Here is a 14,823-nt window from a genome sequence, read left to right on the forward strand (position 1 = left end):
ACACAAATGCAACTCATTGAGTTGCATAAGTGTGGTTGACCTTAAAACGTTTTGTCCCGTCCTGACCCTTTGGTGTGGTTTGGGCTTTAGACCCGTCAGACGTCAGCAAAGATCTCCACCTCCACGTACTCTCTATTGAACTGACCTAGGTACCTATGCACATGATCACTTGACCGCTCTTCTTCCCGGTCCAACATGGACAAATCCACTTCTAGCTCAGAATCAGAATTCTTTGTCACAGTTAAGTAAAAGAAAAGTGGGTGAAATTGTTTTTGTGCATTGTTCCCATTGTGTAAGTTTCTAATTAAACAAAGAAAGGGAAGAAAGAAAGGGCAGAAGAGAGGGGGCCGGGGAAAGAAAGAAAATGTAGAAGTCCGTTCCACACACAAACAGCACACTCGTAGGGTCTCTCTTATTGAGCTCTGGGAGAAAAAAGTCACAAGAGACCATACTGCCCAAATAATATTGTCCTGCTTTAGCCCAATGAGATCAACTTGTCTTGTTTAGCCACTGAGACACGTTAACACTTATAACAAACTTTTGAATTTGCTACATAAACAAGATTCACATGACTTGGCACAAATCAATATGTGACAGAAATGTATCTTATCTTCTACCTTTTAAAAAAGGTTTGTAAAGGAAGAATTAAGAAAGACAAAAAAATAATACTACGGTAATAAAAATCAATCTGCCTTGTTGTCATGGGTTTGGTCTTATGAATAAGATATATGCTTGATGTCCGAATAAGTTTCATTTATCAGTGTTGTTCATTGTTGGGACATTGGAATAAATTCAAGACTGAACTTTATATGATTGTCAAGTATATTGATGTGATTTAATTGGAGTGCTTGATTGTTCTGTCAGTCCAAATTAACCACAGTATCAGATAGTAAAACATAAGGACAAAAAGGATGGAAATAATTTATATTGTACACTATTCAAGTAAAACCAGGCATATTAAGTAATTCTCAATGTTAACTTTAGAAATTTAACCGAAGTTATACATCCTCCTCACTGAGGAAACAATTATTGTGCTGTGTTCACACTGGCAGCTACAAAGATACAGTTTACCAGCCAGTGACATGAAGATACAAAGATACATCCACTGTTTGTAGCTGCTACAAAGCTGAAAATAAAGTTGAGCTACAGTAGTTTCAACTTCAGCTACAAAGATAGATGGTTACAAATATGCTGTATAGCTTTGTATCTTTAGATATATTATATCGGCCAGTACCATTATTACCGGCATTAGACATAATTCTACAGTACATTAGTCAAGAGTACACATCATCACAACGTTATGTAATGTTGATCATGTCATAACATTTTGTCATTTAACTCAGATACTTTTGTTTGTTTGAGTGGCATCAGTGGAGTGTCCTTTGCTACGTTCCCTTTTAGTTACAGTATGATCGGCATTTTTTGTCACTTTGCCTCATTAACACTGACAGCAGCTGGGTTTGGGGCTACACTGAGGGTTGCAGCAGGGCCTCAATGCATGGTCGGCCCCTCTCCATATTTGGCTCTCTCCAAACACCATGGAGGCCTCAAACTCAGCCTTAACCTTCAGGATCTTGGCCAGTAATGACTGGAGGTCTGGTCGGCCCACCAGGGAGAGAGGGTAGTTCTCAGAAGGGTCTGAGTCCAGGTCAAAAATAAGTGGGGGGTTGTGATTCTTTAGGAGAGCGAATACGTCACAGTCTCTGTCTGGGGTTGTACCGCTGTGGGTGGCTCCTGTAGTACGATGAGAAAAATGTGTCAAAAACCTCCTGCCTTATATGACATGGTCAAAATATTTACTCTTAGACATAGGAAACACTACATACCACGTGTGTAGAAGTGCGCCTTGTACGTCCCCAACCTGAGAGCGAACATGCTAAACTTTTCACTGGGATCCGTGGGGTAAAACATCATGGACTCCCTCTTACTCTAGAAATGTATGTAAATTAACTGATTAGTTGGATATTAAGTATTAACTAAACTATGAATGTTGTTGAATGACAAGTGTGATGCCTCTACAGTACCATTCCATGTTTGATTAGGATATCCGTCATATCCACCCCATCAAGCTGCACTTGGGGCAGTTTGGCTCCTGCCAACCCTGTAAAAGTGGGCAGGATATCCAGGGTGCTGGCCAGCTCATGGGTCACCCCTGAAGGATGCATGCAAAACAGAGTAGACACCAAACCAACTTAGATGAGAAAGATTTGCAGCCTAACCATTTAACCCCCATTTGTAGTATGACTGTCATGCAGCAAAAATAGTCAATCTACAAGCTCACAGTGCATTTTAGTTTTTTCACCTATAACAACATGCCCAAATATTGGGAAGCCAGATTTAACTCGGTAAATAACAGGCATTGGAAAATGCCACTGCATTTGCCAACTGCAGATACAGGTACTATTATGATGCAATAGAAGTATCAGAATTCAACTACAGTATAAGAGTTCTGGTCGAATTGCATTAACCAAACCTTGTTTTGTGAAGCAGGAGTTGACTCTAACCTTTTTACGAGATACTTTATCCATTATGGACTGCTCTTCATTGATAACCTAAACTTCAGTAGCTCTTGATAATACCCAGTCCAATCACTGTGTACTACTGTAGGTAAATGTCACAGGGTTACAGTTACCTGGTCTGATCGTCCCGGGCCAGAAGGCGATGCCTGGCTCTCGCATGCCCCCCTCATAGGTGGTGCCCTTTCCACATTTCAGTAGACCAGAGTTCCCTCCGCGGGACATACGCATCAGTTCAGGCCTGGACACAGAGAGAGAGGAATAACATGTCATTTCATAACAGGGCAATAATGTTTAGAATGCAAGAGCACCATAAATAGTATTATTACCCAGAATAGATAAAAGATGCCATCCCCTTTGAAAAGAGGATAAACATACAGTACACTATAGATTAAAATGTCTGCTCTTTTAAAGTTAGGTATATTCTGGTTAAAATATTGACAAAAATAGTAATAGTAAAAATAGTAATCATTGCTATAGTGTTTGATCAGTGAAATCAGTCTCTCCAGCTTGCTAATAAACAGGTAGGTTGTCAATTTCAGCAAATCAGTAGAGTACCTATTTATCTGCTTACATTTTATCGTGATTTACCCATTTTTCAACTTCAATTTTATAGTTCCGGTTACAAATTAGTCTTCAAATGTCTTTGTGTCATCACTTCCAATTTCACTTCACACACACACACACACACACACACACACACACACACACACACACACGCACACGCGCACACACACGCTTTTTGTTCTTGCTTAACGTAAATCGCTCTGGATTAAGAGCGTCTGCTAAATGCCTAAATTGTAAATTGTATGTTACACATCACAGAACAAAGGCACCAACCCACCCATTATCAGAGGTAAAGAAAACCAGTGTGTTGTTAATCTGCCCGGTTTTCTCCAGGGTGGAAAGGATGTTTCCCACAGTACTGTCAAACTCCATCAGAGCATCTCCATAGCGGCCCCTCGGAGACAGATATGCCGCCTCTGGACCTGCATACTGGGGGTAGTGTGTGTGCTGGACAAGGTTGGAAAAAAGTATAAAATGTCACTTATAGAATAGAAACTGAAAAACACAGAAAATAAAAATACATTCATTACACAAAATATTACTGTGAGTCACCAGTTCCTTCTGTGAAACTGAATGATCAGGTATATCTAGCATAAAGCTAATTGACTCTCATCGTAGGATTTCTAAGGCCAATCTCTTCCATTACTCTACTCTCACCTACTGTATGGTCATGAAGTGTGGGTCATGACCGAAAGAATAAGGTCACGAATACAAGCAACCGAAATGAGAGATGCGAGAGAGACTCGGAGTAGAGTCGCTGCATCTGGTTAGGATGCCTCTCGAGCGTCTCTCTAGAGAGTTCCTCAAGGCATGCCCCACTGGGAGGAGACCATGGGGCCGACCAAGGCGCAGATGGAGGGATCACATCGACTCACTGGCCTTGGAACACCTCGGGATCCCCCAGGAGGAAGTTACTAATGTTGCTCTGGAGATGGAAGCAAAGAGATTCTAAACAAGAGGTGAAACTCCTCAAATACTTGGAATCACCACTAGATGGTGCAGCGGTAGCGCTGCCGCCATCACTCCAATATGGTGGCAACCGCTTTGTCTGCTTTGTCTATGTAACACGTGCAAATACATACATGGTTGCACATACATGCACCCTGACATTCTGAATGAATATGTTACTAATTTCTGCTTTGATCCATTCATAAATATGAAATCAATATATGAGAGTAGAATAGGATAAAAACAAGTTTTTGTTTTGTACAGCATGACTTTCTAATGTAGTAACCGGTCATCACTCCAATATGGTGGAGGCACTGGGCACTTAATATGTTAATATGGGACTTAATGGGAGTTTCGCCTCTTTATATAGAATCTCTTTGAGGGAAGTCTGGAGCTCTCCGGGGAGCTGTTGCCCCCACGACGGATAAGAGGTTGAAGATGGATGGATGTATATATCCAAACCGATATTTACAACCAATAACCAATTATAACAGAATAATTGTGAAGCAAGGTTTTTGTAATAAATATTTTTTTCTCATATCAAGGAATCGACACACACATTTTTTGAATAGATCTTTTATAATCGACTAAATTGTCAGATTAACCGCATAACCACTATTTTATATATTGAACAATGGCGGCATGCACAAATAGCCGATCAAGTGATGCGACATGTTGAGAGATTGTAGATTTCACTATATATATATACATATTTATTATTTAAAAAATCATTAATCGTAATCACAGCAAAAGTTTGAAGTCATTTCACCAGCCCTACTAACATTGTGAGCTTGTCGATCAGTTCTCTTTGGCGAGAAGTGACAACTTAGTACTAGTATAAATAGCCGCAACGACCTTACAGGCGTATGCAAAGGCTCAACTTATGTAACTTAGATAGCCTTTTATGTAGACATAGCACTATATAGTATATATGCATAGTCTTATGATTCATGATAACTATTTATGTATATGATGTATTGCCATATTTTGTTCTTGCTTAATGTAAATCGCTCTGGATTAAGAGCGTCTGCTAAATGCCTAAATTGTAAATTAAAATGAGGCTTCAGTCTGCTCCTGATGCTTACGTGGGTAGGATAATAGAGGAAGAAGGGTTGCTTCTTCTGGGCTGAAGCATCGATGAAGGCCGTAGCAAAGTCACTGTAAGCCCTCTCCAGGTCCAGGAAGTGGACTGGCTGCTGCGTGATGAGCTCGTTGTGCATCAGTGGGACGGTCACTGTTCCAATGTCACATAATCCAACACACTTAACCTCAGGTGGGAAACAAGTCAGGTTATGACAGGGGCCCTGAGGAAGGAGTATGGGGGAAATAATTAAAAGAAAGATCAAATATATACTTGCAAGCCTTTATTATGCAGGTAAGAAATTGCAGGCATTAGGCCTACGGCAATGAACAATTACAAAATATTTGTATATTTAGTTTCCCAGAACTGTATTGTCTTTAATTAGTGACTCATTTTAATTTGGTTCAATGTATCACACTGTGATATTATTATTATTATTTATGTTTTTTGTTTTTTTTGGCCTGGGCCGTGGCTCAGCGGTCCAGGCACCTTTGCTGGTAATCCAGTCTGACATTATTATTTATTTTAATTATATGCCCATGTTACACAGTGAAATAAAAGGTCAATGACACTGACCATGTCATGAGAGTAGGGGATCCCAAGGTACTGGTCAAAGCCCTGACGGGTAGGCAGGTACGTGCCATTAGCCCCATATCCCAGATGCCACTTCCCCACGGCAGCCGTGGCGTAGCCAAGAGGCTTCAACACCTCCGCGATTGTGGTCTCATTCAGTGGCAGACCCCCAATAGAATCTGGGTACAACACTCCTGGGTAGATACCCGAACGGGTCTGGTAGCGCCCTGTCAACAAAGATGCCCTGAAAGGCAACATGCAAGTGATTTATAGTCATATTTTCATCGTCGGGTCAAAGATGTATTGACATTGAAATGTTGTCACACTCTTTTACTTGCACCCTGCTATTAAAAAAGGCTTCAACTGTCCGAGATGCTCCAGTGCTTCCTTCTTAACAGTCCCACTCCTGAGATGTACCATACCAGCCTAAAATCGGATTGAGGCCTCTTTTATCGATTCTGACAGACTACCTAAAAGAAGTCCCGGGCGGCTTGTGTATCCATCTGGGCACCTTGGCTGGTAATCTAGCCCGTCTAGCATGTCGCAGGTTCGAGTCCCAATCCCAACGACCTTTGTTGCGTGTCTTCCCCATCTCTCTCGTATTTCCTACTGTAGATCTATCAATAAAGGCAAAAAGCCTCCAAAAAAATCTTAAAAAGAATACATAAAAGAAATCTCTTGACAGTCCAAGATTAGGGGGGGACCTTTTTTGTATTTGGGATCCCAATGGGGCTAGGGCGATGTGAGTCTTGAACTAGGGAAAGTGAATGTGGAAAAAATCTATAGGTTGAGTCTTCGACTCTTCACTTATATAACAGCAGTTTATTAAGCTACTGGAGGCTACAATCATGAAGGTCTCACAACCTTCATGATTCATCAGGTATCCTAATGAAGGTTGTGAGACTATCGGTAGCGTGGCTTACTGATAAATAAGTGAAGACAGTGTGCGGGACCTACTTTCTCTCAATCACTGTCTATCTAAAAGATAACACCGCTGTAAGGTTTATTGGCTGTCTAAACAAAGTCCTGTTCTCTCTTTGCAACTATACATTCATCCAAGTATTTAAAAAAATAGTGTTGCAGGCTAACACACACACACACACACACACACACACACACACACACACACACTTCAAAGGGCTTTATTGGCATGAGAGTTTACATTGCCAAAGCAGAAAGAACAATACAGCAATACAATCAAAACAAAAATGATGTACTTTGAAGGTCAGAATCTTCAATAGATCAACTTCTATGTACCAAGATCACACACACACACACACACACACACACACACACACACACACACACACACAGCAATCGGCCTACATTTTTCCTCTCATCTGATCTAATCTGTGCACATTGGACTTTGTATTTACTATTTAATTTGACTGTGTCTTCCTAGGCTGTTCCTGTAACTTTGCAAGGTTGCATAAAATAATCTGCCACTATTTCACACCTGTGATCGTGTCGTGTGATGACATGTGATGACGTGACAATATTTGAATAAAGTTGACTCAGATTCAGTGCATTGTCACTAAGTGTCACTATACCTGGACGGGCTGCAGACCGGACTGGTACAGTAGAAGTCCGTGAAACGGAGTCCCTCGGCTGCCAGGCGGTCCAGATTGGGAGTCAGTGAACTCGGATGTCCATAGCAGCCCAAATCTCCAAATCCCAAATCGTCAGCGAAAAGCAGCACAAAATTTGGTGGTGACGCTAAGCAGATGGAAAAAAGCAACACACTTAAAAATGCAAAGGGGATTTGATCCATTTTACGTCGCATTTAATTTGCAAAAAGCGCTTGGGAGAGGGGAGGTAGTAGAGGCACCGTCTCTGTCTGCTACAGAGAGAGAACTGATTCAATTTAACCAAAGGCTGAACTGAAGCAAGGAACTCCCAAGTAACCTCGCCTCACCAGGCTTTCCTCCCGGTTTCCTCCCAAGTAGGAACCAAAACAACGTCACGTGTGGGCTTTTGAAAACGTCGCCTCTTAATGACGTCATTTGTTTACGTTTATGTATTATAATATATAAAACTAAAAAGCACAATTTCAGCTAGCCCTGCCAAAATGGTTGTGATATTACACATCATGTATTATTTGACTGGAATACATGAAATGTATGGCATTTCTAGGGCTGAAATAAATAAAGAATAAATAATAGTATTATTTCTTTCATTTTTTCTCCTTCACAACAATACATATCTTAATTTAGGCAATGGGGTCCGGGTGCCTATGGATAATTCTATTTGGACCCCCTCAGACAACGTAATTTTTGGGGGAAATCTTGATGGGAAACATCCAGATCGGCTACAGGCGTACAGTAGCTAAATAAAAATATACACAGTACGTTTTATAGCTCTATCTGGTGCCATGTCTCATAGAGGCTAACCATTTTCTCTTGGCAGATGAGTAAGGCTGGGACCGAGGCTAATGGCTAACAAAGAACAAGATAGTGAAAGTGAGCTGAGTAATTAATTCGTTAATAATTGTGTACAATATAAAATGTCTTTGACGACATGTGACCAGCCTTGAATTCAGTCGTTATGAGTTTATGACTGTTCTTTTGTCTGTCCCACTGACTCCCACAACAAGTAAAGTGCCTGCCTAGCATTCAGACAAACAAGAAACGACAAGCCTACACACGACACTTATCAACGCCCAAACAGATTTCATTTCTGTCTCATCTCATGGTACTGTCTGCCCTCTTGTGGCAGTCTGGTACAAGTACAGGTGGACTTCAGGTACTGCAGTGTGATAGTGTATCGTGTCGGTCGCCATACTGTGCTAGTGTTGCCAGTTGCCCACCTTAATTACTTAAATATGGCAGGAGGAAGCGCATGGAGGTCAACGGTAAGTGATGGACATAATAATTCGTTAATGAACAAACTAGAAGATTTATGCTGTAGCGAGCAGCTATAACAATGAACTGGAGAAGGACTGAGAGGGCACGGCAAAGGCCTTTGAGTGTCCTTCCTCCACACTTCATAGTTAGCATATCTGCCTGCTTCCTGTAGCCATAGCAACTTGACTCTTGCTAGTTAGCCATCAAGCTAACATTAACCACCGAATCGATACCTGACAGACTTACACGTGACACGCGGTGTAACTAACATTGTATAAGTTTACTTTATAAAAGGCCCAGTCCGTGATGAAGCTTGGTCCCTGATTTCATTTCATTCTTCACTGTATAGCTAATAGATTGGTCTAATTGGCTTCAATGTCATACAGCCACAGCTGCTAACGTTAACTGAATAGCTGTGCCAGTGTGCCACTGATAAGTTATTGTTAACAAATGTCTCTTAAACACTCCTCTTGCAATCTGCAGATTCTCAATCTACTGAGAAAGTGGGGTTTATCGATCAATGACAAGAATAAAATCAAGTCAGAGGAAGTAAGCATCATGATTGGTTCTCTATTTCCTGGCTAAAGAGAGACATGCCGTAGCTAGGACAACCCCTAGCATACCTAATTTTAAAGGCAGATCTGGAATGGACATTTTGATTTCTTCTAAGCTTTATTGGCCAACTCCTCTTAAAGTGCAATACCTACAGTTCAGATTAGCTTTATGGTACATGGTTACTATAGTGGTTACCTCAAGGTGACCTTCCATGCTTCTGATAAGATGCTTCTCCATTTAGCTAACTAACCAACCCATGAGTCATCACCCGTGTCTGTGTGGGGAAATGTTTGTCACATGATATTAGGGATGCAACTGTTAATTAAACCACTTAATTATAATAAATAAATAAAAATATATATATAATATAATTGATTAATATTCTATCCCTATTCAGCGGGGATGTCATATACCGGTAGTTAAAAATGTTTTTAAAAAAGTATGAAATTTGGCTTAATTGGTTACAATTATTTATTTATTATATATTTTGTTCCTCTTGATTAATCGAAAAGCCATCAATAAAATAATCACAATAGAAAATAATTGATAGTTGTATCCCTGCATGGCATCCTTAAAGGACATCATGAGAGAAATGTCATTGTTGAGTCTAAATACCTGCTGGCATCTTATATGGTGATTGAAGGTTATTTATTCCATTGGCATTATGCATAGTAATCTAAAGAGACATAATTAATCCTGCTCTGCCTTCTCAATGTCCAATTATTGCTCCATAGTCAGAGAAGATAGAAATAGAAAATCTGGATGTTTGATAGATACAGAGATGTTGTCCTCCAGACCTAGCTGGGCAACCATTATGTAATTGAATAATAATAATATATATAAATACAAAACAATATTTTGTCATATTGAAACTGGGCCAACAAGTTCACTGACCTATGAGCATGTTAATGAGGTTAACCATAATATCCGTGGCAGTTTAAATTGACCTGTTTTTAAGAGTCGTCTCTTTTTTCACTTTCAGGTGTCGCGGGTACTTGGAGCTCTGAAGACAGAGACTGCACGATCCAGGACGTCCATCCGTGGGGTGTGTATGACCTTTTATAGGTCTACTATAAGACTCAGTAAAAATAATGTTACTATTATGTACTTATACTGTACACAAGATGTAACATTGGATGTTGTGGTTGTTTTGCTACAGATGCAGACGGTCACTTTAATCCCAGGGGATGGAATCGGTCCAGAGATCTCCAACGCTATTGTGAAGATATTTGAAGCAGCAAAAGTAAGCACTGATGGGAAAATGTGACACTTTGTGATTATTAATGGTTGGTTACATATCAAACTACAGGCAGAGTCCACCTGTTGCAAAAAAAATGTTTGGCTTGTAGATACTATAGTATTCATTTAGCAGCACCCTGACAATGCTCTAACAGTTACTGGACAGCCATATTTTCTGATACATTTATGAAAACTATAATTAACTGAACTGAACTGAATGAAGACTTCCACCACGTCTACAAATCTCACCACATTTTTCACTGTAAAGTTTGGCCTGATGGTGGTGCTAGAGGAACACTCATGCACTAATGTCAACAATGTTCATCCTTTTGGGAGCACATTTTGTTGAGGTATGTTATAGAATATAGAATAGATTATCATATTCCTTCCTGTGATTCAGGCACCTATCCAGTGGGAGGAGAGAAATGTTACAGCCATCCAGGGTCCTGGTGGCAAGTGGATGATTCCACCTGATTGCAAGGAATCCATGGACAGGACCAAAATTGGACTCAAAGGTATACCCCTTACTGTACCCACTTAAGACCTATTTTATAATTATATTTGTTTGTGCAAATATGTCAAAAAATATATATAAATATAAAGAAAATAGCGGACGTACAAGCTTTCTGCTCTGGGTAAGAGTGTCTGTGAAATGCCTAAATTGTGATTTGTAATTGTATTTTAATCTACAGGCCCTTTAAAGACACCAATTGCTGCTGGCCATCCCTCTATGAATCTGCTGCTCAGAAAGACTTTTGACCTCTATGCCAATGTCCGCCCCTGTGTGTCCATCGAGGGCTACAAAACACCCTACACTGATGTCAACCTGGTCACCATCCGAGAGAACACAGAGGGAGAATACAGTGGCATTGAACATACGGTGAGATATGCATTGTGTGTATACCAATGTGTTGGTATATGCAAGAAACAACATTCAGAACTAATGGAGTTCCCTGATTTCCGTGTCTTTCTCAGATTGTTGATGGGGTTGTACAGAGTATTAAACTCATTACAGAAGATGCCAGCAGACGCATTGCTGAGTATGCTTTTGAATATGCCAGAAATAATCAGAGGACCAGTGTCACCGCTGTCCATAAGGCCAACATCATGTAAGTTATTTTCAGCACTTGGCAGTTCATCTATTGGATTTGATTGAGGGATTTATTTTTTATTGATGACTCCTATACAGGCGACTATCAGATGGTCTTTTCCTACGGAAGTGCAGAGAGGCAGCTGAACAATACAAAGATATTAAATTCAATGAGATGTACTTGGATACTGTGTGTCTTAATGTAAGTATCCTGAACATTATCTTATATACTTGCAGATAATTCAAGTTCTACAACAGATCTTTGTAATCCTTGTCGATATAGCATGATTGTTCATGCTTTCAACATTATTCTTCTTTGTTTTTACACAGATGGTACAGGACCCCACACAGTTCGATGTACTTGTGATGCCCAATTTATATGGTGACATCCTGAGGTAATTCGTTTTCGTAATGGCTTGCAATAGTTCTTACATGACTTATTTTATAGTCATACTGTAGTTATTATCTATACATAATACAAATGTGTTGGAAGATTGTGTTTAATTAATACAAAGCACAATTGTCTAGTCAGCGTATATCATGGTGTAGACATGGTTATATACTCTATCTATTTACTCTTGCAGTGATCTTTGTGCTGGACTGATTGGAGGTCTCGGAGTGACTCCCAGTGGAAACATTGGCGCTAATGGTGTTGCCATTTTTGAGTCTGTGAGTAAAATAGCTTTTTTTCATTCAGCACAACGAATGCATCGCTCTGCCGGATAGTTCTGTGTTGTTGATGTAGCAGATTGTCAAAGTACAAGTCACTCGAGTTCGTCCGTCTGAGACCATAATTCAGCATTTCAAGGGTCATCGTGAAACATTAACCCTGATAATGACAGAACATGATGTCTTTCCTATTGTCAGGTTCATGGAACTGCACCAGATATAGCAGGATTAGACATGGCCAACCCCACTGCTTTGCTCCTCAGTGCAGTCATGATGCTGAATCATATGGGCCTGCACAGCTACGGCAAGAAGATCCAAGCCGCCTGCTTTGATACAATCAGAGAAAAAAAGGTTAGACGCCTATGATATTTAGTTCTACTAGGTAAGGAATTCTGCTGTGATGATTTGATCATGTGCAGACCTCCCAGTAGAGTGTCTCTTTGGGAGGGGTTTGTGTTGTGTACATAACTTGCCATGATGTAACTCCAAAAGTCTGGTCCGTTGATAATGCAAAATATATGTATATTGTTTTATTTCACCTTTTATATTACCAGGAGTAATCTCAAATTTACAAGGGAGTCAAGACGGCAACACAAAATGTTTTGCATAAAATAAAAACTGCAACACAAAATCATAAAAACATAAAGAGCAGTAGTGTTTAGTAACAGGACATTGGTCAAATGATCCTGTTTTGTAAGTTCTCAATGGTGTCAAGGTAGCTCAGTTGGCAGAGAACTCGCCTTTTGGACTGCGAGGTCCTGAGTTTGATCCTGGGCACTGCCAACTCTGCACATGAGTAGCACTGGTGCTCCACCTCAGCAATCCATCTCCCAGGGATCTAGCACATTAAAAAAGGACGTGGACTACTCGTTCTTGGCCGATACTGACAATAAGTCAAGTCAGTCTGACTGTACTTGGTAGCTCACATCAATATTCTACTCATTGTCTTCCATTGCACAGAGACTGGACTCAAAGTCACTCTTTTTTCCCCACATAAACTAAATCAAACCAAGCACGATGTACAGTATGTAACATTACAAACTCACTGTATTTTTTTATTTTGTTTTTACAATGTCAAGTCAACAGTTTTTTACAATTTCAATTGGTAAGAAAATCCTATCCCGGAACCCTATCAGGGAAAATCAACATAAAGAAAATACTGTGTCAGGTTTTGCAATATTATACATTTTCAAGATCATGCAATGTTTTGCATTTGTTAATATCCTTCCAAGTTGACATACCACCCATGACCATATTTTGTATTTTAAAACAAATGCCAGACATCCGAGGATTAATGAGCTAAAGGAGTGAGTTTGAGACCTGATTCACTGTGCAATGCAAGTCAATGCACTCACCGTGAGAAGAATGTTAAATAATAGAAATGACAATTAATTAAATGATCAAAAAATACAATTGTTAAATAAAATGGCCACCCTGAATTCCAGAATGTTTGAAAACTGGGTAAGAAGGAAAAAATATATATTTTGGGGATATCACTTTCTCAACAGGAGCAACTGTTGAAGATATCTCATCAATATGCAGAGTTATACTGTATCATGAAAATGTAATGACACAACCCAAAAATTGGAGCCTTACTATACCTGTGTTATCTGTTTCAGGTTCTGACAGGAGACCTTGGGGGGAAATCTAAATGCTCAGAATTCACAGCAGCCATATGTGAGAAGGTGAAAGATGCAGAGTAAAGAAATACCAAAAAGGGACCACTGTCAGGGGTTGGATCTTTCTCTGTACTGTGACATACTGTCACTGTCATAGTGTACGTGTTACTAAATAATATATTTACCTCTATGGGTCCTATTTTGGGACGGGTGTACTGGTGTGAGGCTATGTATCACGCAGTCAACTGTTTCCAACAAGTTTGGCCCTATAAACAAGAGTTTGTGTTTCTGAATGTTAATTTAATTTTTAATGCTGCAAACACAAGCACTGTCTTAAAACCTTCTGAACATTTCCACTGTATGTGTGTGAGATACATTGTTCAACTGCTCAATCTGATATATTATTTGTTGACTGCTGGTCTGATTACAAAACTGAGTATAAAAATGGTGGCTGACGTAAGATTGTGTTTATTTCCTATTCAACCAGGTCAGTTGTTAAGCACACATCATTTGTTACTGCTAGTGGCTAATGTTATTCATAGTCTGTAACATCATGTATTGTGGAAGCAAACGAACGCAGCGCTTCAATATGACTCCCATCACTGAGTTATGCATGTAAAGCTTGTTGTGTAGAATTGTCAGAACACAAGTAGAAAGAAAATACTGAAATTGGCATTAGCCCTCTACAAATATTATTACAACAAATATTGTAGCATAAAATACAAATAAAATGATTTAAGGCAGTGATTTAATAAATAAAGCTCACTATACTCTGCTTTATATCTTTATCAGCCTGTGGCACTGCACAACCTCACTTAAGATTTCACTGAAGATTCTTATCAACTATTAGTCACTAGGACAGGGATACTCAAATAGATTTACCTGTGGGCCACATTACAAAAATGGCAAGGGGCCAGGGGCCAGTAGATAAAATTACGACATTAATGATACTTGATAACTTCTCTCTTTCAATTGCTTTATTTTCGCAAAATGTATCAAAGTACAATGTGCATGCACACAATATGTAAATAAATAAATGTGTTACATTTTCTTGCATAAACACAAAGAGCTGTTTCCATAACTGCACAAATTATTGCACATAACATGAGTAGCTGTTATAATA

General features: G+C 39.6%; 2 protein-coding genes across 2 annotated transcripts; one reads left to right on the forward strand and one right to left on the reverse strand.

The window, feature by feature from the left end:
• Positions 1 to 269: 269 nt before the first annotated feature.
• LOC308314734 (arylsulfatase A-like) lies at positions 270 to 7,596 on the reverse strand. The gene is made up of 8 exons (XM_080762397.1): positions 7,236 to 7,596; positions 5,689 to 5,929; positions 5,117 to 5,335; positions 3,361 to 3,530; positions 2,633 to 2,757; positions 2,025 to 2,152; positions 1,827 to 1,929; positions 270 to 1,734 (listed from the first exon to the last, which is right to left on the reverse strand). Exons 1-8 carry the CDS (start codon positions 7,466 to 7,468, stop codon positions 1,439 to 1,441), a joined length of 1,515 nt encoding a protein of 504 aa, XP_080618523.1. The 5' UTR covers positions 7,469 to 7,596; the 3' UTR covers positions 270 to 1,438.
• Positions 7,597 to 8,396: 800 nt separating this feature from the next.
• LOC308313736 (isocitrate dehydrogenase [NAD] subunit alpha, mitochondrial-like) lies at positions 8,397 to 14,160 on the forward strand. The gene is made up of 11 exons (XM_080761027.1): positions 8,397 to 8,536; positions 10,066 to 10,128; positions 10,243 to 10,326; positions 10,723 to 10,837; positions 11,015 to 11,202; positions 11,298 to 11,431; positions 11,512 to 11,614; positions 11,743 to 11,807; positions 11,997 to 12,081; positions 12,280 to 12,432; positions 13,701 to 14,160. The coding sequence occupies exons 1-11, from the start codon at positions 8,507 to 8,509 to the stop codon at positions 13,782 to 13,784; spliced, it is 1,104 nt and encodes a 367-aa protein (XP_080617153.1). The 5' UTR covers positions 8,397 to 8,506; the 3' UTR covers positions 13,785 to 14,160.
• The last annotated feature ends 663 nt before the right edge of the window (positions 14,161 to 14,823 follow it).

Source organism: Protomyctophum bolini (genome assembly GCF_963924005.1).
Source record: "Protomyctophum bolini genome assembly, chromosome: 4".
In the NCBI taxonomy this organism is placed as follows: Eukaryota; Metazoa; Chordata; class Actinopteri; order Myctophiformes; family Myctophidae; genus Protomyctophum; species Protomyctophum bolini.